The sequence below is a fragment of the Sciurus vulgaris genome (assembly GCF_902686455.1).
Source record: "Sciurus vulgaris genome assembly, chromosome: 15".
NCBI lineage: Eukaryota > Metazoa > Chordata > Mammalia > Rodentia > Sciuridae > Sciurus > Sciurus vulgaris.
Window position 1 is genome coordinate 17,267,026 of NC_136476.1, and position 23,613 is coordinate 17,290,638.

The 23,613-nt window shown below is 42.8% G+C and overlaps 1 protein-coding gene across 18 annotated transcripts in view; it reads left to right on the forward strand.

Annotated features, from left to right (window-relative positions):
* TRPM3 (transient receptor potential cation channel subfamily M member 3) overlaps positions 1-23,613 on the forward strand; it is a gene marked incomplete at its 3' end in the record, with an annotated part of 506,455 nt that overhangs the window by 452,127 nt on the left and 30,715 nt on the right. For 11 of the 18 annotated variants that reach the window (XM_079111999.1, XM_079112011.1, XM_079112015.1 and 8 more), the window contains one exon: positions 1,212-1,422. In XM_079111999.1, the coding sequence (XP_078968125.1) occupies positions 1,212-1,422 (211 nt within the window). The remainder of the gene's footprint in view (positions 1-1,211; positions 1,423-23,613) is intronic. The other 7 variants (XM_079112010.1, XM_079112013.1, XM_079112009.1 and 4 more) reach the window with 1 other exon arrangement.

A 23,613-nucleotide genomic window follows, 5' to 3' on the forward strand; every position in this document is an offset into this window, starting at 1 on the left:
TTGAATTCCAGCAACAGGTATCAAGGAATATACTCTTTCACAACAAAAGTTTCAAACTCATTTAGAGGCAAAGGGTATAACTCAGTGGTAGAGCACCTGCCTAGCATGCATTAGGCCCTAGGTTCAACCCTCAGCACCAAAGAAAAAATAAAAAAGGATTGGTTGGCCTATCTTATGTCACAGGCCTACTTCCCATCTCCCATCACATTGCCAGCAGGTGAAGCATCTTGATTGACCTCACCTGGGAAACAAATGCGTGGAAACTTTTCTAAAAGAAGGAGGTAATGGGTTCTCGCCTGGCCAAATCAATAGTTATTGCATTCTCATCTGTTTTGGGTAATAAAAGGAAAGCAATTTGGCATTTGAAAGAAGCAGATCCCAAATAACATATATCACGGAAATAAACAAGGAAGGAAGAAGAATGAGAGATAACATTGTACTAAAATTCAGTAGGAGGATTTTTTAAACATATCAAAGAGAAAATGCATCATTTCAGCAGTAGGTACCTGTCTAGGTCATTAGACCATATGGTTCTAATGCCAGGAAAACACCATCCATAACTAGTAAGGCACCTGCAGGAGGAGTATAGGAAAACTTGTTCTCTGAGAGACTTGTTTGTGCTAAAATATCACACAATGGAATGTGGTCACAAGAATATGATAGATATTTGGTTTGTCTTGGCTTTATTTACAAGAAATTATTTTCGTGAGCTTTCAAACTCTTTGTCAGCCTTTCAAAACTGAGAAAGGGAATTTGCTACATTGCATTAGTTCTTGAAAGACTTCGATTACCTCAATTCCAATTTTGCTAAGAGACCCAAAGAGGACATCCCCACCCTGCACCAACCCCAGAGAGCAGAGAAAAAGTTCATACAGAATTAACAGAAACCCTTCTTCTTTGTGATACAACTATGACTCCCTTACCTAGACTCAATTATGTCCCAGAGAAAGCAATGAAAGGCAAAGGTGCTCCATTAGGTGTGTACTTTTTTTAAAAAAATGTTTTTTGAGTTACTGACAAGATTCTGTAGATTTTGGCCTCAACAGGCCAGCTGTCCTCTTATATGGACATAATTCCCTATCAAAACATCTCTTACCAGCAGTCTGGAACGTGACTGTCCTTGACAGATTTTCCTCAACATGAGCATTCACAGGAACATTCAATCACACAGGTTTTCTTTTGTCTCTTCCTCTGCTTCTTCACCCTTCCAGATGATAGACATGATGTACTTTGTCATCATTATGCTGGTGGTGCTGATGAGCTTTGGGGTCGCCAGGCAAGCCATCCTCTTTCCCAATGAGGAGCCATCATGGAAACTGGCCAAGAACATCTTCTACATGCCCTACTGGATGATTTATGGGGAAGTGTTTGCAGACCAGATAGACCGTAAGCAAGTTTATGATTCTCATACACCAAAGTCAGGTATTTAACTTCAATTGGGTCGTGTCTCTTCCAAGTTCATCTGTTTGTTCTCAATAAATGGCTCAAGATAGAGGACCGATTCCTAGCTTGTTATCTTGGTGGAAAAAAAAATTACAGAAGGTGAATATACAATTTTAGCAAAAGTAGTCCTTGGGTATATTTTCAGGTATGTCTTTCTGTGACACAAATTGACATCTGGTATACCAAATTGGATCCAAAAATGAATCATTTAAAAAGATCTAATTTTTTTCTTGTGATTCAAAATTCTAGGGTCACGTGTTGGACATTTTGGTGTCATGAATATATTATGTCACAACTACCCACTCCTACCCCAACCCTTAACCCCCAGTCTTTAAAAATATAAAGTCCTTGAGTTTGACTTTAGACCAAATAAACAATTCTCAATTTCATCATCAGAATTCAAGGGTAAGAGCAAACATCTGTATGGTGTTTTCCTTGCACTGGAAAATATTCTTCAATTCCCCTTCCCACTGTCTTAAATTATGTGCTATTGAGACTCATAGGAAGTTAGCATTCATTGCCTGGAAGTATGGAAAATGCCTTAGGTCATAAACTGACTTGCTTGCTGTAAGTGCCAGAAGAAAAAATAGTATCAGTATCATGAAGTGATTCAGTTTGGGGACTGAGGGCCAGCAGGCCCCAACATTTCAAGCCCAAGTAGATGCTGATTCTCCCTAGTAAACACTCCTTTTGTGTGGAGTTTGAAGATAGTTGTAACCTAAGAGTCTGTTCCAGGATTTTATTTGAATCAAATGTCAGGGCACACCAGGCACTGGGAAATTACTAGGGAAGAAACCATCAGGAAAGAGAAACACCTTTAGTTCAGTGGAATTGAATCCCAGGAGCAGCTATCTCTCATTTTCCCTGAGGAGTTTAGCTCTGGAAATAACATCCCTCCAACACTGTTGAATTAACATTTTGTAGACATTTTTTGCTGACAGGCCAACCATCTGAGCCCAGACTGTGGACGTGGATTAGGCTTACATAATCAGGTAGTATAGCTTATTAGGAGCAGGAACCAAGATTAGTCAGCATCCCTCTCCCCTTGTCCATCCCAGGTAGGGCCAAACCAGCAACACCATAAACAAAGCACTCAAAAGTGAGTTCCTCCAGTCCTGGGAAGAGCATGTGTACACTGGCAACAGACCACACCAGCACGTCATTTTCCCCTCCATGATGGATTTTGAACAAATATCCTTTCCTTCTCAAAATGCATTATCTGAGGCAGATGAGGATTTTTTGGAACATGTAATTGGAACAAGTATTTTTTTGTGTATGAGTCTTAGCCAACTCACTGAGGAAGAATCTTAACTCCATCCCCCAGTTATAATTGATGGACAATGTCCAGGCTTTTGCCAGGGCAGCTTCCCAGGCAGTGGGGACCATCCTTTTCAATGGCCCCTCAAGGAAAACTCTTGAAAAGCCCACCTGTGATCATTGTCCTTGGAGATTAAGTATGCTTTTTTCCCCCTAGAAATTGCTTTTCCACTTAGTTATGCTATTTTATCTGTTCTAGTTTTTCTTTCTTCCCCCAAATGAGATGAAGCTCCTATGGGTTTGTTCAACAATGAAGGATGGGAGAAGGAGGAAGGTGTAGTTATATTTTACGAATGGGATTCTGTCTGTCCCTCTACAAGTGGCCATTTATTGATGTTGTACTATGAACCCAGCCTAGTGCAACAAACACCACCATCTGGCTGAATAAGAGGATTTTTTATTGCTATTTTAAAAGAAGGGCTGATTGTAGTTTAGAACTTGAAAATCCCAGTCCCTGGAGATGGAAGAGAGGTGTTTTGTGTGAATGAAGTATGAAAATAGATCCCCCACACTGTGAATTAGACCTGTGGTGCTCTATGTGTGTGAGAATAAATTTCTACCCCAAATCCCCATCTGTAACTGACCCAGCCTTGGATGGATGCAACCTTGGTGACACCCTTCCCCCAGCCACTTACCTCCTTCTGTGATGTTCTAAAATTGGCTACAGCGGTAGCCACTGTTCTAAGCTAAATCAGCCAGTTTTCTGTCTAGAGTGCTAAAGAGTATTCGTCCTTTCTCAAATGGATACAGAAGGCTGCCCCCAAATCTGTCACTGTTTGGCCAAAGTCACTGAAAATCCCTGTCCTCTCAGTGATTTGCTATTCGTATTATGGCACCAGGTGGACTCAATGAGGATTGGATGACTGCCCCACCTGGTTATTCAGAACTGCCCAAGAGGCCCAGGTACCAAGCTGTTTGAGAAAGGTACAGATCATTTCTGCTGCCCTATGGTGTCTGCCTCTTCTCTGTGCCGTGTCCAGGTTGGTGTGTGAAGCATGTACTCAGGCTGATTGGATCTCATGTCCACCTGGACCCACAGCCCTGCGCAGGGTCCACCAATCCCATCCTGTGGATGTGCCCTGTGTGGGCCTCTCCAAGCGCTGCTCATTCAAACACAGCTCAGGCAACTCATTCCTAACGTGATGCACGTGCTCCATATCTAAATCTTGTTGTTTTTTAACTTCAAAACTGCTGAACCCATTTCACGTTTGGGAAATAATCTTTCTTTATTGGGATGAATATATGTGGATGTGCAATGGGAGCGTTGGGCTGGGTTATTAACACCAATTTTACACCTCAGAATGGAGGACAGCTTAAATGTCCTCTCTTCTGGGAGGCAATATTACCTGAGGATTTTTTTATATGCATTTAATCTTTTTTCTTGTCATTTACCCTAAACACAGAACTACCAATACAACCAAATATTAGATTTGTAAGGTTACTTTCCAAATGTGCTTAGAAACTAAAATCAAAAGAAAGAAATGGAATCACATAAAATCACTAAATAAGTGTGTTTCACCTCTAAACCATGTTGGACTCACCCAAATGATAGTCTAGCCTTAATCTAAATTGTCTGTGGAAGTCAAAACATTTTCTTTGATGTTGGAAGCAGAGAGGAGTGGAAGAACATGATCAGAAGCAGAAGATAATGAATCTAGGAAAGGGGACAGTGATGTCTGCTTTAGCCTGGAAACTATACCTAACACTCTGATTTAACTCATGGGGATTGCCAGGCATAGTAGTGCACCCCTATAATCCCAGCAATTCACAAGGCTGAGGGAGGAGGATTGCAAGTTCAAAACCATCCTGGGAAACTTAGTGAGACCATGTGTTAAAATAAAAAGGACTGAGGATGTAGCTCAGTGGTAAAGTGCCCCAGAACCACAATAATAATAATAATAGTCACAACAACTCATGGGAATTGAACTTGCTACTGTTTGGTTGGTTGTTTGGTATTTGGTTTTTATTTTGTTTTGTTTTGTTTTTTCAAATAGCCCCAAATTGTCTTCAGATACTTATGTTATACATAAGTATACATAATACTGACTCTCTAAGACCCAGCTAAGGCCTATTACTGTGAGGTCACTCTGAGTGTTGAGCTTCAGGTTATTAAATGCACTGAAACCAAATGATGACATTCTTTTGGCCATCTCATTAGGGTGACCCATGTTGCATGGCCTCTGAGAGTTGGTCAGGATCCCACTGGAGCTTGATGGGTAAAAGTCAGTAAAAGTCACTTAGAGAGGCAACAGAATAAATTTCCAGTAGCATCCCTGCCAAGGCCAGAGCAAAGTTAAAATTAGGTGGATTCTCACCAACTCAGAAATCTGGTTCTACAGTTTGGTGTGTGGGGTGCCTGGAAGTGCACCTTTGTTGGAAGAGAAAATGGGGCATTTCTGGCTTTCTCTTGCCTCCAAATGAATGAGACTTCAATTTATTTACAGGGTATCCACGTGCTGCCTGATGTCTATTCAGATTCTCCAGGCTGTACCTAAGCGGGGGGGAAAAATGAATCATGCTCTTGAATGCATTAAATGAGGGTCTAAATTTAGTCCTTCTTTCTGCCTCTCTGAGTATTTTTACAAGTTTAGATAGTACTGTGAAAGCAGAATGTCCAGAACTTACTTTCTACCATGACAACTTAATATTATCTAGCCACTTCCACTCACTCCAAACTAACTACCCAATCTTCTTAAGGCCTGGGCCAATTTTCGTGTCCTACTCCTTAGAGCTTTTCATCTGAAATTAATAGGCAATGTGTAGTAATAATGTTTTTGTTTTGTTTTGTTTTGTTTCTGTTTGATTGATTGATTGAACACAAAGGTTTGCTCAGTTTTTAAAAAGTCCTTGCTCTTTGGGATGCATGTTGTCCCTGTGATGTTGACTGGAAACGAGGACCGTGTATGTGCATCTGAAACTACAACACTCTCCTGAATTACTTTTATGCTACAAATTAATTGTTTCTCACTTCAGGTGTGGAAATTAGGACAGCTCACGGAGTCAGTCTTTAAAATATGCCTGCTTATGGGGAAACCTAGAAGAGTGTGAACGGAGATGATGGCAATTGTTATGCGTTTCCATCGTTAGACTCCAGTTCTCAAAACTCAGTGCTGTGCATCTGTTTAGTATTCCAGACTGACCTTCTCTAATGGATTCAGAGCACACAAATGCCTAACAGCTATAGCTCAGGGAGTGTTGCCTGACCAAAGAAAGTATTCTGGAAAAGAAAAACTTGAGCCACTGCCAACTTTGGGGGAAGAGGGAATTGTTTTATTGGGTTTTAATTTTGCAAATTGCTAAGGAAGCAAGCCAATATCAGTCACTACCGCCCCTATTTTCTGTTCCTGAAAGTCAACTCACATTATAGGGAATACCCAACCTGACTTGTTTACTAATGCAAACTAAGGCTTAATGGATTTACGAACAACAGAGCTATCTGCAACAAGCCTCTGAGATGGTTCAATATACTGTTGTGATCTATTTTTGTTCTGCTGTCATGGTATTCACTTAGCATTTGCTCACAGGTCGGACTCCATATTGGATTAATTCATTCTTCATTTGATGGATTTTTATTTTGTTCTTACTATGAACTGGAAAGCAAGGTACAGAGATACACATTACAGAGATACTTTCTCCAAGGTGTCTACATCTCAGGAAAGACATTGATAATATATGTGTAGAAATGGGTTCCAAAGGAAGGCAGTCAGATCTACCTGGGATGAGAATGAGAAGTTATACTCCATATATGTATGTCAAAATACATTCTACTGTCATGTATAGCTAGTTAGAATAAATAAATAAATATCAATAGAGATAGGACCTTGCTCGGGGGCCATGCTAATCTTCTCTGTATCATTTCAATTTTAGTATATGTGCTTCAAAGCAGTCACATCAATGTTTATAGCAGCTCAATTCACAATAGCTAAACTATGGAACCAACCTAGGTGCCCTTCAACAGATGAATGAATAAAGAAAATGTGGCATATATACACAGTAGAATATTACTCAGTCATTAAGAAGGACAAATTATGGCATTTGCTGGTAAATGGATATAACTGGAGAATATCATGCTAAGTGAAATAAGCCATCCCCCCAAAAAATCAAAGGCCAAATGTTTTCTCTGATATGCGATGCTAATTCACAAAAGTGGGGGGTGCAACAGGGGTGGGTAGGGAAGAATAGAAGTACTTTGGAATAGAAAAAAGAAATGAAGGGAAGGGAGATGGAATGGGAATAGGAAAGATAGTAGAATGAATCAGACATTACTATCCTATGTACATATATGACATGACCGATGTAATTCTACATCGTGTACAACCAGAAGAATGAGAAGTTATACTCCATATATGTATGTCAAAATACATTCTACTGTCAAATATCACTAATTAGAACAAATAAATAAATAAATAAATGTCTTAATTTAAGAAAAGAGAGAGAGAGAGAAAGGGGGGGGGGACCTTGCAAAGAAAAGAAAGACTGAGCAGAGCTTTGAAATATGAGCAGATGTTCTCAAGGCAGATGGGAGCAGGGGTGTGAAGAAAGAAGAATGGCATTTCAAACTAAGACTTAATATGGAAAGTTCCAGGAACAGCAAACAATGCAGCATGGCTGACTGCAGGGTGAGAGGCAAGAGGCAGGAGGCAGGATAGAGGATCTGAGGAGAGGGGCAGGAGAGCAGATCATGGAGGACTCTGTGCTGAGGGTAGTGCCATGATGAGACATGCGTTTTAATCAGAGCTCTCAAGCAAAACTGTGGAAGGTCCTCTAGAGGGGTTGTGACAGGAAGTGAGAAATGAGGGGACATTGTAATGCAATAGTGGCTGGAATGAAGAGCACGGGCAGCATGAGACTTGAGGAAGGTAACATCATCAGGAACTGGGAAGAAATCAGATGGTGTTGAACGTGGCTCTGGGGAGGTGGAAGAAGATTTAAAATGGAGGAGCCGGGGGGTCACTCCAAGACTTCTGGTTCATTCTAAAAGTCAGTGTCATTAACTGAAATGAAGAACCTGGGAGAAGGACTCATGGTGGGAGTTTGTCCCATTGGGGTTGGATGGAGTTTGAGGTTCCTGTGGAATTCCAGGAAAACCATGAAGAAGGCTATTTCGTACGTAGAACTCTAGAGCTCAGTAGAAATAGTTGGACTGGTGAAACAGAATTGGGGATCAAGAATGTAACTATCATGAAAGCCAAGACAGATGAGCCCACCAGGGAAGATAAGTAGAGAGAGACAAGGAGGCCTGAGCAGAACACTGAGAACAGAGTAACAAACAACATCAAATACAAGAGAAAAAACGTTCAATGAGTTGAATATTTAGACGAATCCATTCAATTAGACCTTTAGGAAACCACCAGCAACTTTTTGCCAAGAATTTTCACTTCAGTGTTGAGTGCAAGAACCCATCACAGTGATTTAAGAGTACATAAACATCAGGACAAATGCATTTACTAGGGAAGAGGAAGGAAAGTGTTGTATTTATTGGGCAGGGGAGGAGGGGCAGAGAAAGCGTCAATGAAGACGAGTTTTCAAAAGAACTGTGATGACCTGTAACGCTACTAGGGAAAAAGAGAGATGTCATCGACTTGGCACATACCTTGAGATTGTTGAGGTCACCTGTTTGCTTGGTTAGGTTATATATTAGATAGAGGGAAAAGAAAGTAAAGGTATAACACTGGTAAGAGCCTAGAAGGAAAAACAATGATCATATGACCATATATCTAACCTGAGCCACAAGCACATTGAGAACTAAGGATCCCAGAATTGCGATACTAAGATGTGGCCAAAGAGTGACAAATTGGCACTTACCATTAAGTAGGGTAATTTTAACTGGGCCCAATGCCTCGCAACTATAATCCCAGTGGCTCGGGAGGCTGAGGCAGGAGGCTCACGAGTTCAAAACCAGTCTCAGAAATGTAGCAAGGCTCTAAGTAACTCAGTGAGACCTTGTCTCTAAATAAAATATAAAAGGGCTGAGGATGTGGTTTGGTGGTTAAGTGCCCCTGGGTTCAATTCCTGGTACCAAAAACAAAACAAAAAGTAGGGTAATTTCAGAATTAAGAAGTGGAGTCATTTAGAATAATTACAAGGTCAAGGGATGGTGAAAAAAGTGGTTTCTATGATAAGTTGGAATCGAGGTCAAGCATCTCAAAGCTAGGTTCTTCTGTATATGCCAGTATAGATGTTGAAGTTGTCCGGAGCAAGACAGGAGAGGATGACAGGAGGACTGTGATCAGGATGACCAGAAACTCTAGGATCTTTTTGCACAAGAAGGAGAAGCAGTGGTTGGGAAGAGGTGAAGAGCAAGAGAACACAGCTAGTACCTCTGAAACCCCAGTGGCCTGTGTCCTTTCCTTTCTGCAAAGGAAACTTGAGTCAAAAAAACAGGAAAGTGGATTCATGAATGTATGGAAATCAAGGGGAGTTTTGCCCAATGTTGAGGGGTTCCAAAAGGCGCCTAGAAATGGGGAGCGAAAGGAACGATGATGGGAATATTCATTGAGCACAAAGCCCAGCTTCACATGAGGAAAATATCAAAGAAGAGGAGGAAGGTGACTGGAGAAGAAAAGTGTGCAAGAAGAGAGGATGGTAGGGAGGAGTGTGGCAGGAGTAATGTGGAGAGGAATCTTGTGGCTTTGTTTTTGTTTTTGCTTGCAGTACTGAGAATTGAAGCCAGGGCCTTGCACAGATGAGGTAAGCACTCTACCACTGAGCTACCACTGAGGAGCTACATCCCCAGACCTTTTTACTTCTGTATTTAATTTTGAGATAGGGTCTTGCTACGTTGCTAAGGCTGGCCTCAAACTGGCCATCTTCCTCACTCAGCCTCCCCAGTTGCTGGAATTACAAGTTGTGCACCACTGCGCCCAGCTTCTCCGGAATTCTGAGGCAGGCAAAGACCGGAAGAGTAGTAACATACAAGGTTAATGATACCTAGCCTTGAGAAGATGGAACCGGAAGCTTTGTATAATGGTGAGGAGTAACCAGACCGTGAAGGTGAATCTCCCCAAAGGTCTGGGGAAGTCTCCATCTCAAAGGAGGCTCTCCTTTTGAAACCAGCGGTGACCTGCGATGCCAGAGAAGCATCATTTGTCACCTTCCACAAAAATGAATTCAATGTCACCATGGACTATTCCGTTTTTCTTTAGCCTTCTCTAGACTTGCTATTACCTTGCCTATCATTAAATTTAGTGCTGGCCCATTGTGACATTTTCAGTCCCTTACTATCACTCTACCTTCAACAGAGCACTTCTGATCCAGCCTGTTTGCCTGACCCTTTGCAAAACCTGTTCTTTTCCTACTCTGCCATGAATACTCCAACGCAGTCTAGGTAATCCTGTAGAACATGAAGCATCAGCAGATGTGACATATTTAAAATCGTGAAACTTTCTCAAAAAAGCTCTAAACCACTTCCCCCAAAAATTGTGCTCGGGGAGAAAAGTTGAGCTCCCATCTGGATGTTGGGAGGTCTTTGTCATCTATGAGGAGCTAACTTAGCAACACTAGGGGAAAAAAAAGACATGAAAAATGTCTATCTCTCTGAATAGACAAGTCAGTAGGTTTCCTTAAAAACTATGTTGGAACTTATCCTCTTTAACATGCGCTAAAGGGATCTAAAACAGGGTGGGGAGGAGTCCACGAGATTAAGAGAAGAATAATCTGAAGTCCATGGCAGAACTAAATACTAAACCCCACAGAGAGGGACTTTAGAAAAACTATGTGTGTGCCAGCAGATGGGGTTTACTAAGAAAATATTCTGGATAAAATTGATTGTTTAAAAGACACTAGTTGGGCTGGGACTGTAGCTCAGTGGCAGAGCTCTTGACCTGCCTGTGTGAGGCAGTGGGTTCCATGCTCAGCACCACATTAAAAAAAATTAAGTAAATAAAATAAAGGTATTGCATCCATCTACAAAAAAAAAAAGACACTAGTATCCCACTGGGTGTGGTGGTGCACATCTGTAATCCCAGCAGCATGGGAGGCTGAGGCAGGAGGATAGCAAGTTCAAAGCCAGTCTCAGCAACTTAGCGAGGCACTTAGCAACTCAACGAGACCCTGTCTCCAATAAAAATATTTTAAAAGGGCTGGGGATGTGGTTAAGCTCCCCTGGATTCAATCCCCAGTACCAAAATAAACAAATAACCAGTATTCCATACTCTGGCCATATTTCCTTGGCTCCAGGTAAGGTACTGTCTATAGGTTAAAGTCTAAAGACACCTGCATGGAATGTAACTCAATTCAAAATGTTGTCAAACACTTTATCATCTACTGTAGTGTTAAAAACAAAACACAGAGGCTATCTTTACCTAACCTGAAGCTGTGGCATATCTGTGCCTGGGACACCACAGACAAACCTAGTCACTGCCCCTCCAGGAGGACATAGATACACTGAGCAAGAGGAGAGCAGCCGAACTAATCAAGGAATGAATGAAAATCTACAATCTGAGTATGAGAACTCTCCTCTCTGGAAAGACAAAAGCGAATGTGCTTGAAGTGTCTGAATGCCCAAAGTTCATCTCTGTGGATGTAGTGAGCACGACCTGGGGCCCCACCCCTGAGTGCACTTCTGCCCAGAATTCCTTGAAGTATGAACAGGTTAGACTTAAAATGACTAGCCCCGTAATACCGTGCTACGGAGAACTTGTGGAATTTATTTCCCCTAGGAATGTTACAGGAGAAATCATATATTCTCAAAGAGAATTTCGAAAATTCCATCTTTGTAATCATAAAAAAGAAAATTCCCCCCCCCAAAAAAAAAAAGTTCACTTTTTTATTTCTCCCAGGGAAATAATTTACTTTTGAGGGAAAAGAGGATGGGGAAAAAAAAAGAGAGAGAGAGAGGAGGAAGAAGATTCTGCCATACAGTGGAGGATCTATACTGTGGAAGTGGCATGGATAATTCAAAATGGAATGTAATCTCAGGTCACATGGATGAGCATAGACTCCAGCTGGTGTTGTGGCAGGCACCCTTTGTGCTCTGACCAGACACCTCCCATCCCCCTTTACCAAAGTTTTGCACCCACCCTCCAGTTTCTATGTGCTTGAAGGCTAGACTCACCTGTGACCTCAATAATACCCTGGGGCCCTTGGAGCCTCTCCACCACCCAGAGAGTCTAAGGAAGCCTGACCGCTTCTGTGGCCCTGGGGCATTTCACACTTTCTTCCTGCCTGTTAGGGAGGAAGCATAAAAGCCTGGTTTCCTTGACTCTTGTTTAAGTAGAAAAAATGACAACCCTCAGGACTGCAGAATACCTTCCTGAATGTAAAGTGTACTTCCTACTCTGAGGTCCCCGTGGGAAAGGCTAAGGCTCAGACTTCATCTGAATTTGCACCCTTTTATTTTAATTTCTTTTTTTCTGCTTGTCCAATTTCTACCCAATTTCTCTTTGGAGTGTTTCCTTAACAAATCTCTTTCATTTGAATACTTTGCTTAGGGTTGCTTCTTGAAGAAACCAACCTGAGATAGGCACTCAGGCTCCAAGTCTCCTCAGGTTCAACCTGAAATCACTCGTGTTGGAGGCTCCTTGCAGTACCGAGTAGGAAGCCCCAGATTATATATAAAGCAAATGACTGATAAAGTTATGTGCATTAACAAATTGACAAGATAAAGTTATCTCTCTTTGCAGGTCTTAATCTTGGTTTTGTGTTGCTGTATCAAGATACCTGAGACTAGATAGTTTATAAAGAAAAGAGGTTTATTAAGCTAACAGTTCCGGAGATTCAAGAGCATGGTGTTGATATCTGCTTGACTCTGGTGAGGGCCTCATGGTGGATGGCATCACAGTGGCAGGAACACATGCAGAAAATATCATGTAGAAAGACAAGAAGCAAGAGACTGAGGAGGGGCCCAGCTCATTCATTTTATAAAAGCCAACTCCACAAGACCCAGCATTAATCCCTCTGAGGGTGGTGCCCCAATGAATTACCTTCACCTGGGCTCCTCTTAAAGGTTCTACCATATCAACATCACCACACAAGGGACTAAACCCTAAACCTATAGCATTAAGTTGCTGGAGACCTAATAACACCTTAGCACTTTTTTTTTTTTTTTTTTTTTTTTGGTACTGGGCATTGAACTCAGGAGCACTCAACTACTGAGCCACATTCCCCAGTCTATTTTGTATTTTATTTAGAGACATAGTCTCACCGAGTTGCTTGGCTGCTTGCTAATTTGCTGAGGCTAACTTTGAACTTGTCATCCTCCTGCCTCAGCCTCCCATGCCACTGGAATTGCAGGCATGGGCCACCACACCCAGCTAGTCTTAGCATCTTATATTCCACTACATTTCTCAAATTCCTGCTCTGCACCCAGCAGGGTCTGTGAGGAAATAGGAATATCCTTAGACGTGGTCCTTGTCTTGAAGGAGTTTCCAATCTAGGCCAGGTGTCAGCAAACTTGTTCTACAAAGGACCAGATGCTATGCTATTGCAGGGCCATATGGTCTCTGTTGTAGCTAGGCAGTGTTGCCTTTGTACCACAAAAGCAGTCATAGACAGTAAGTAAACTAATGGGCGTGGCTGTGTGCCAATAAAACTTTATTTACAAAAACAGGAGGCAGGCCAGATTTGTCCCACAGACTGCAGTGTGCTGGTCCCTGAGCTAAGCCACCCAGTCATGTTACTGCATTGGCTTCATTCCTATGTAGTTCAGTTGAGGAAAATGTGAAACCAGAATGGAACCAATTTCCTAACTATTTCAAGTTTTCTCCAAACACATAAGATGACACTGCTTTGTGTTTTTTCTTCGCAAGAAAAGTGTTATTCTACCAACTCAAAGAAAATAGGCCAGAGGAGAAGATGATGTCTATTCCTGTTCAGTCAGTGTGCATAGAAGGAAACCACACGGCTTGTGGATTGGGTATGGCTCCAGAACACAAATGCAGAGGCTGCCAGAAAATCAACTTTTTAAATTATAATTTCATTTATTTCTAACGTGAACACCCAACCCGCTAAGCTGGGGGAAGATCACCAACTCAGACTCCCCTCTCGGCCTTCCCTGAGGGTGGATCATACTTGGGATGCAGTTGTTGAGCCTCTGTCCATGCAACAGCTGCTGAAATGGCCCTCATTCCAGTTGCCATGATGCTTCAGTTCCAGTGGAGTTACGAGGACTTTTCTTAGGCCTGTATCTCAGTCCTTTTCTCTCAGGGATGCTGCTAGAAGAACAGAACAGAACAGAACGAAACAGAACAGGGCAGAACTGCCAGGACCACACAGCCTGAGCCCCAAGCATGTGTGAGCTGGCTTCACTTTCGCACACCCTCACATGCGTGCTTGTGGAGGCTCAGTTTCTCTCTTCTTTATTCTCGCCCTGCTCCTGCAAGGTCACTTTAATCTACGCTCTGAATCTTCCTCTCTGTTGTCCCTTCTACACACACTCCCAGGTCCCTGAGAACCTGTACAAAAGCAGGCAGAGACTCACAGGCTACTTCTGGGTTCTGCCCTATAACCTTTCTTTCCCTGAAATGGTGGGTACAGAGACTCTTCTTGCTTGAAAAATGGGAAGGGGAGAATGAATGACTTCAATCCTCCTTGGTAGCCACAAGGGATTGATTTCAGGGCCCAGACCCTTACCACAGTGGATCCTAAGATCCACACATGCTCAAGTTCCTTATGTAAAATGGAGTAGTACCTCAAATAACTTATGTACCTCCTCCTGTATACTTTAAATCATCTCTAGGTTACTTAAACAATGCCTAAAACAATGTAAATACTACATAAACAGTTATACTGTATGGTTGAGGAAATAATAAGAAAAAAGGCTTATGCAGGTTTAGTACAGATGCAGATATTTTTTCACTGATTTTCCTTCTATAGTTGGTTTAGTTCGCTAACACGAGGCCCACAGAAGCGGAGGGCCAACTATATTTCAAAAACTTTTCTCACCCATCTAATTTAACCATCTTGTAAATAAAATCAGGATGCTTAAATAAAAATAAGCCGGCAGGTCCCAGGCGTACTGAACACAATCTCCATGTTTCAAAGGGAGAGTTGTATGTGAAGTGATTATGATCTGATGTCACCATAGATCATCTCACAGTATGGCTCCGTGGGACTTAGACTCACAGATTGGGGATATTTCTGGCAAATTCCTCCATCATAGCCCTGTCCAGATTCTCCTGTGATGGAGCTGGTTGAGATCTGTGCTGTCCAATACCATTGCTACCAGTCACCCAGGGCTATTCGGTGCTTGAAATGTGGACGTCGTGAATGAAAACTGAATTTTTAATTAATTGAGATTTGAATTTAAATAGTTGCCTGTCTCTAGTGGGCATCATTATTGGACACTTCTGTTCTAGAATATAAAACTCCCTTTGACTGCCAGCTTCATGAGAGAAGAACTGCATTCATTTTGTTCACTGCTTTAATCCTCAGCCTCTCAAACTGTATTTGGCACAAAGTAGGTGCTCAGAAAATAGCTGGTGTGTGAATGAACTCCTTGAAGCAAAACATAGAAGAAGAATGATGTTATCTGCTTTTTAACTATCAATCAAATAAAAAACCTTCAGTGACTACTTATAAAAGAACTAGAAAAGCCAAAGTGCCTGAAATGTCATTGGAGACAACGAAAAGGGGTTAAGTTTGTTATAAATGAATTTAAAATGTGGCTTAAATTAAAGGACATGAGCATGGATTCATGGTACCCATGCATGGGGTGAAGGAGTAAAGGAAAGTAAAATTAAGGGGAATTCTAGAGTCAATAAATGTTCTAAAATTTAGTCGAACTTGTATTTAAGAAAATTAAAGTCAGGTTCAAGAAATATCCATTGAACAAGCCATCTTGTGAGTGTATGCATAGAGATGAATTGTTGGACAGCTAAGGAAGAAGGGCAGATGAGGAAAAGTGGTAAGGGAGAAAGAGAGGGAAGGAGGGAGGGTGGCGCTTGGCTGTTGAGGGCAGCAGAAGAGGAAAGAGAGGACTGTGTGAGCCCAGCAGTGGGATCGGGTGAGACCCAGGCAGCGAGTCCTGCCAGCTCCGCACTGTGCCACACCGGAGCTGGTTGTCATGCATCCTGTAACCACCGCCTTTCCAAAGGCACAATGTTCTGACCAAATGCAGCGAGGCAGATGGTTGATTTCCACGGAAAGCAGAGCTGAGTACACCCCTTCTGAATAACCTGGCAAGAGTTTAACTGATCTGTACTAACAGCCATCAACAAATAGACTGATCTGCACACAAGTTAACTATTAGCAGATAATCCCAGCAAGGCTCACATATGAATTGTTTTTCCTCAAATGTGACGGAGTCCAAAAGAGTCTGCAATCTCCAAAAATAAGGGAAGGAAGGTGCTAGAGGTCTTTTGCAAGATACTGTTCAGTGGAGCGAATAGCTTCCTACTAGATTTCAGACCACGTTGGCCAAGTGATGTTCAACTGAACTGCTTGGCTTTTAGCCCAATATTTGATATCAAGAATATCAGACCTAAGGTTCAAGATGAGCGTTTGCTTGGAAGAAGACGCCAATAACTTCAGGTCAAATACAGAGTTTGGTATCTTCATCTTAGTGACATCCTCAATTCAAGTCAATGACATTCACTGATGAATTAAGAATAGAGGGACTGGCTAGTTCTTGACCTGGGCTGTGGTTATGTGGGGTACTAGGCGGCTGTATTTTATTTTATGGACTCTTCTGTATGTATAATGTATCTCACGGTAGAATTACAAGAAAGACTCCAGGACGCTTCTGCCATCAATAGTCTGAATGTGTTCGTCAGGTTCATAATTCAGTGATATTTACTAAGTACTTGTGTGTGTCAGGCCCTGTGCTGGCGGTTGGGGGTTAAAATGAGAAATATTTCTTTCCTTCCTCTTTAAGGAAAGTTTCATGGGAAAGATTGACACATAAATGAATCATTACAAATTGGTGTGATATATATTTCCATAGAGGGGATGTATAAAGACTTGCAAGAAAGAGCACATTTCGTTGATAAGACAGAGGGGACATGGCAAAAAGCAGTGGAGAGCAAAGAATGGTCAGAGAAATTCTCTTGGAAGTAACAGTCATGCTGGATCCGAAAGGGTATGAATTTGTCAGATAATGAGAAGCCATTCTAAAGAGAAGGGCTGTCCTGTCCAAAGCCAAAGAGGGATGACAGAGCATGCCAGGTAGAGATAGGAAGGTGGGGCTGGAGAGAGCAGAGATGTCCTCCCTGGACCGCTCAGAAACTAACCTCCAGGTTAGTTACATGCACAAGGTTCTCCCGAGCCACCTGTACCTACCCTGGGCTAACACACTGCACCATGTTGTTTTGTCTGGTTTCGTGTGTGTATCTCATTGGACAATATGGGGAGAGGGGAGTTTGGTCCAGGATCTGTGTCCATCTTTTCCGCTATTATTGGGTGAATGAATGGAGAAAAGCTTAGAAAGGTAGATTGTTGTCAAGGGTTTATATGCCAGATTAAGGAATTTGGGTTGTTTCACAGCTCACCTTGTGTGGTCTCTTTCCTGGCGATATCTCTTATTTATTGAATTCATACATGTGATTGAGGAGTGGAGAGATTGCAGCTGGAAAATACACAACCAGGATGCTTGTTCAGGGACACTAGATATGCCATGCGAAAGCCCTTTGTTCCATCCAAAGTATCTCCTAAAAGAGGAGTACCAAGCTTCTCTCTTAGTAGTCTGAACGTCTCCTCCATCAGTCAACCCTGCTGACTCTTCTGCCCTCAGTGTGAAGGATTTGCCTCTTTACTCTTAACCCTCACAACAGCTGAAACCAGCATTCAGGGAAGGACTGTGGAATGGGGGCAGGTAACGCAGCAGCAGAGGGCTCAGCCTAGATGAGGTGGACTTTGAGCAGCCAGAGGGCAGCAGGAGGCGACTGTGTCTGCCGGGCAGGGAAAGAGAGGCAGGGGGTGGGGAGGCTCAGAAAACAGAGGTGGTGGCAAAAACGACTTTGCGTACATTTTGGTTTTTGCCAAGGGCTCAAGCAAACACCCAACTTGCCTCCAAACACCCTCTTAGGTGCTGCCTCAAGCAAACTGCTGATGCCTGAATTTAAATATAAGGGTTACTTGAAGTTCCCCAACCCCCGCCCCCAGCCCCAGTTCTGTCTTCAGGTACTGGGCTTCCCAGTTGCAGCTTCTCCAGTTCAGCCAGATTTCTCTTCCCGGACACCCCATCTCTGCCCTTCTGGACAGAGGTAGAAAGCAGAAGAGAAGAGTCGGGCATCCACGTTCCTCTCTTTCTCACCATTTTCTGTTTTATTATTAGTTCTTGTTTCACCTGCCTGCAAGTAATCAGATCTATTCTCCAGGAAACTCAGAGCTCAAAAAGTCCCCAGGACAGCCAAGAGAAGATGGGTTACATTCAAAGAGGCTCTCCTGTGACCCCAGAATAATCTCCCAGGGACTGGTGTGTAGCTCAGTGGTAGAGCACTTGCCTAGCATGTGCAAGGCCCTGGGTTCAGTCCCCAGCAACACAAATTTCTGCCATTGCTTCTACTAATGAGGCTCATAACCTCCCACAGTGAAGCTCCACCTCAGTGGTCCTTTATCAGGGACAACTATGCCCACCCCCACCCCATCCAGCAAGGGGACATTTGACCTTGCCTGGAGCTACTTTGGTTGTCACAACTTGGAGAGTGGCCCTTACATCTACAGGAGAGGCCTGAGGCTCAACATGGTTCAGTGCACAGGACAGCTCTCCAAAGAATTACAACCCAGAATGTCAGTAGTGCTGAGGTTGAGAAAGCCTGAATTATGTGAACCCAAAATTCAGCCGGGTAGAGTGGTACACGCCTGTGATTCCAGCCTCTGGGGAGGCTGAGGCAGGAGGATCACAATTGCAAAGGCAGCCTGGGAAATTTGGTGAGACCCTGTCTCGAAATAATATAAAGGGGCCAGGGATGTAGCGCAGTTGTACAGCACCTCTGGGTTCAATTCCCAGTACTGCAAACAGAAAGAGAAAAAGAAAAGAAACAGAATCCAAAATGCAACTTTTTCATTGTTGCTTTTCAAAGAAAAATGGTGTAATGTAGTTGCCCCAACGTCTGGAAAATCCTACAAGACTAATCTAAAAAGTCCCCACATCAAGGGAGGGAGGGAGGGGAGAAGTATTGGGGAGTGATGTTGGTCAAATTATATTGTTGTATTATGTGTGTGTTTGAAGGTGTAACAACAAACCCCATCATTATGTACAACTATAATGCACTAATAAAGAAATGTGTTGGGGGGGAAGTCCCTACGTCCTGACAAACCCCAGCCAGGCAGAGCGCTGCCGGCCCTGTTACTATCCTGGCATCTCCCTCTGCTCCACTCACCTCTTTATCTGTGGATCAAAGACTGATTTAGGACATCCCACTGTTACGGTGTCTGACTGGTCAACATGATGAACCACTCTTGGAAAAAACCAATAGGTCCTGCCTCCTGCATTTGGGCACTAGTTTGGGGTAGAATAAATCATTGCCTTGAAGAAATGAGAAGAACCCAGAGACTTTAGCCCATCAATCAGAATTCACAAGTACTCTCAATCCCAGTGAAGTCTAGGCGACCTCAACGTTTCCCTTCCCAAGTTTGTATCTGAGAGAAACCAGGCGATTTGTGTTTGGTAGAAAAGCACCTTCAAGTGCCAACAGAAAAAGGAGTTGGGATGATCTCAAAAGCCCGGATGGAGCTGTCCAGTTTAGTCAACCCAGTGCATCACTTAAAATGAGGAGAATCCCACTTTTTATGATCAGAATTACTACTTATATTGACTGGTCAACTTAACACCACTAGATCAAATTCAAAACAGCGTTTAAACATGCACGGGAGCCTCCCAAGTAGACCAGGGGGTCCAGCTTTGCAAAAGCACAGTCCTTGAAGCAAAGGCATGAAGTCCGTCTCATGCCCTTTTTAATATTCTGAACAAGGGCTTCAGAAGTAAAATGCCACTGTGAGCTGAATGGTCACCTCTCTGTACAGGAAAGCCAGTTGCTGACAAGTACTTCAAAGTCACTTATGCCACCCGAGGAACATAATGTTCAACTATCGAAGGAACGATGTAAGGTGCATGTGGTTCTATTATACAGAAAATAATTGAATATACAGAGGCAGGAACACCCCTATCAAGCAGGTCTTGCACTGAAAGACTCAATTCTTTCAGTGAATTTAAGATTATAAACTCTATCAGGAGTCTACATGAAATAACCAAATGTCAAAAATGTCACTGTTTTTTGCAAAGTGTGCAGCAGTTGTGCTTAAGTAGATTATACTGAATATATGGATGTCTGAGTTCTGTGTTCTCCATCAAGTGTGTTAGGAAGGCAGTGTCATGGGATTTGCGGGTTTCTTTGACATTTGTAGGGAAAGGAGAGTCAATTGATGCTGGTTGAGATCCTACTACACTGACTGGCACTGGACATGATATATTGCTACTCTCCTGCTATCAAGAACAGAGGTAATGCCAGCCATGGTGGTGCACATCTGTGATTCCAGCAACTAGGAAGGCTGAGGCAGGAGGTGCACTAGTTCCATGCCAGCTTCAGCAACTTAGTGAGACCCTATCTCATATGATAAAAAGGGCTGGCGATGTAGCTCGGTGGTAAAGTGTCCCTGGGTTCAATCCCCAGTACCAAAACAAAAACAAAAAAATAACAACAACACACACACACAAAAAGAGCAGAGTTTAAATAATTTGCCAGAGGCACAAGTCACACAGTATCAAAGGTTGAGATGGACCCCAGGCTATCTAGCGCCTAAGACCTTGACCTTAATTTCTTCCAGAGTCCTGTTTCTTCCCCTGCACCTCTCTGCAGTGACTGGATCATATCATGCATTTATGTACCTGTCAATCACAATCAGGTACCTTACTCAACACTGGAAAGTGGTAAACTTGAGGCTGCAGCAATCTCTTCATGGGAGTTTCATTCTATTGAGGAGCAAGAGGAAGACAGACCATCAGTTAACAAATAAGCGAGATGCCTTGTGGTATTAAGTTCCATGGAGAAAATAGATCCACTGGGATGAGGAGTTAGAAGTACCATTTTATGTAGGATGGACCACAAAAGGCCTTGAAGAGAGAAAGCTAAGTTGAAAAATGTGAATGACAAAACTAGTGTGCCAAGAAATGGGAGAAGAACATTCCAGACAGAGGGAATGGCAAGGGCAAAAGTCATGTGGAAGTGTTGTGGGAAGGAGTGACCTAGATATGTTCAGTGAAATGCCAGTGTGGCTGGAGTTTAGGATTCAAAGAAGCTCAAAGTGGGATAACATGTCATGGTGGAATCCCATGGTGTTGAAGTGTGTGGCTTAATTATAAACAAGGGACAAGATATAAGAACTGGAGCCATAACTGCAACCAGTAGGAAACAGCACTCTGCCATCATGCTAACTGTCGGGAGAAAGCAGAATCTCCTAGAAGTCAGTGGCTTCCACAATCAGCAAGGTAGAGGCCTCCAGTTTGGAGCCAAACTGTGGCCTCCCAGAAGGGTTGCCTTGGCACTGGGAGAGTGACACCTTGGATCCTCTGAGAAACACTCCTCATGGATGAAATAGACACTAGCATGAAGCAAACATTGCACCTCCCAAGAGGAGACTTGCCTGTCTCTACAAGTGTGCACATGGCATCCATCATTCAAACTGAACATTCTGGTATTGCCAACAAGAATGTAGCCTTTGTAGATAATAGCCGGCTCACAGAGGAGTCAGGAAATTATGATGGGGAAGAGGCAACTAAAAAGTGTAGCTCAGGGAACAAAACCTTGCAGAGAAGTTTCCCATAGCAATTCATATTTATGGAGAGCCTGGTGTGGGCAGAGAACCCAATTATGAATGGTTTGTGTTAGTAGGACAGGGACAGCCCAGGACAGAATCTGGAGCCAGACACTTTGAATCCTAGTTCCATCACCGCCACCAACTCTGTGACACTGGGCAAATTGCTGAAACCATTCTTCAATATTGGTAACAGATTGGGGTCGGGAAGAAGGCCTGCCTTGGTGTGCCTCCTTCACAGGAACACCCTTAAGAAAAAGAGTGTTCCTTCCCACATGAATACAATAAACCCAGTAAGCTTGGGAGTTCACGCATATTATTGTTTTTTTTAATTATTTATTTTTTAATTTTTTACAGACGATATTTTGACTCATTGTACACAAATGGGGTACATCATTTCTTTTCCGTGGTTGCACACAATGTAGATCCATACCATTCGTGTAATCATACATGTACATAGGGTAATGATGTCTGTCTCATTCCACCTTTTTTCATACCCCCCTCCCTCTCTTTTCCTTCTACATATTCTAAAGTTCCTCCATTCTTCTCTCACTCTCCACCCCGCAACCCCCATGATATATCATTCTCCACTTATCAGGGAAAACATTTGGCCTTTGGTTTTTTGGGATTGGCTTATTTCACTTAGCCTGATATTCTCTAATTCCATCCATTTATTTGCAAATGCCATAATATTATTCTTCTTTGTTGCAATTTGGTGCAGTCACTCTGGAAAGCAGTGTGGAGAATCCTCGGAACACTTGGAATGGACCTACCTTTTGACCCAGTTATCCCACTCCTCGGTTTATACCCAGAGGACTTAAAATCAGCATACTACAGTAATGCAGCCACATCAATGTTCATAGCAGCTCAGTTGACAACAGCTAGATTGTGGAACCAACCTAGATGCCCTTCAACAGATGAATGGATAAAGAAACTGTGGTATATATACACAATGGAATATTATTTTTTAAGAGGGTAAAAGCAGCAGTGAAATCAGGATGTGATGTACTCAAAGGAAAAAAAAAAAAACCAATAAATAGTAGTCCTGGTGATGTACAGAGGTGCCAAATTAATGAACGTGATACCTAAAGATCAAAGTTTGGAGGGGGTGGGGGTGGAATGAAACAAAAGACAATCCTAAGAGACAAGATGTTGTTGCTAGTAACAGTAGAAGGCTACTTATAGGGTTAAGTCGTATAAATCTGAAGCTTGCAAAGATGCTATTAAGTTCAGTCCCTTCCAGCAGGAAAGCCAGCTCCAGGCAGATGCAAGAGCCGTTCCTCACCCTGGACACATCAATGGAGTAGGTGCCTCTACTCCACCGTGTTCTTTTAAAACCAAACTATGAAAACAAGCCAAAACAAGCAATCTCAAATAGCAGACCTCTCCCTCTTCAAGGCAAAATAGAAGCAAAATGTTATGCTGCTGCTCATCGTAAAAAATCATGATTATGTTTCCCCCATCGTGTCCGCCTTCCAGCCAGCCTGAAAGTCATTCTGGGCAGCAAACCCAATTATTCATCCATTCATGGATCCAGCAAATATTTGGAAGCTACTCTGTTCCAGGCACTATGCTGTGTGCCGGGAATGAGTGAAACTGACAAAGCTGTTGTGTCCTCAGGAGCTCACAGCCCTGTGGAGGTGTCAGATAGCAAACCCAGAATCACACAAATAAATACTTAATCATAAGCATCTGGTAAGTGTGTGATCAAGAAACAAGAGTGCTATGAAAACATTCAACAAGGAGATGTATTAGGGACTCAGAGAAAGTCTCCCCTAGGAAGTGACTTTGAAGCCAAGCTATACAGAATAAGGAGTGTGCCAAGCAAAGTGTAGAGGAGGTTAGGGAGAAGAACCATCTGTGCCAAGGTCCTGAGGCAGGAAGGAGGGTAACCACTGCCAGTGACAGGGAGCAGACAGCAGGGCAAAAGAAGAAAGTGTAAGGGAGAAAATGGTGCAAAATAAAGGTGAAGAAATAGACAAAGGCCAAGTCGTGCAGGGCCTTTCAGACCAGCATAAGAATTTTAAATTTCGCCTCCATTCTCTGAGAAATCTGTGAAAGGTTGCGTGCAGGAACTGAGTTGGTGGTGGAGGTGATGATAGTGATAATGGGGGATTGTGTGTGTGTGCGTGTGTGTGTGTGTGTGACGAATTGCATGATTTG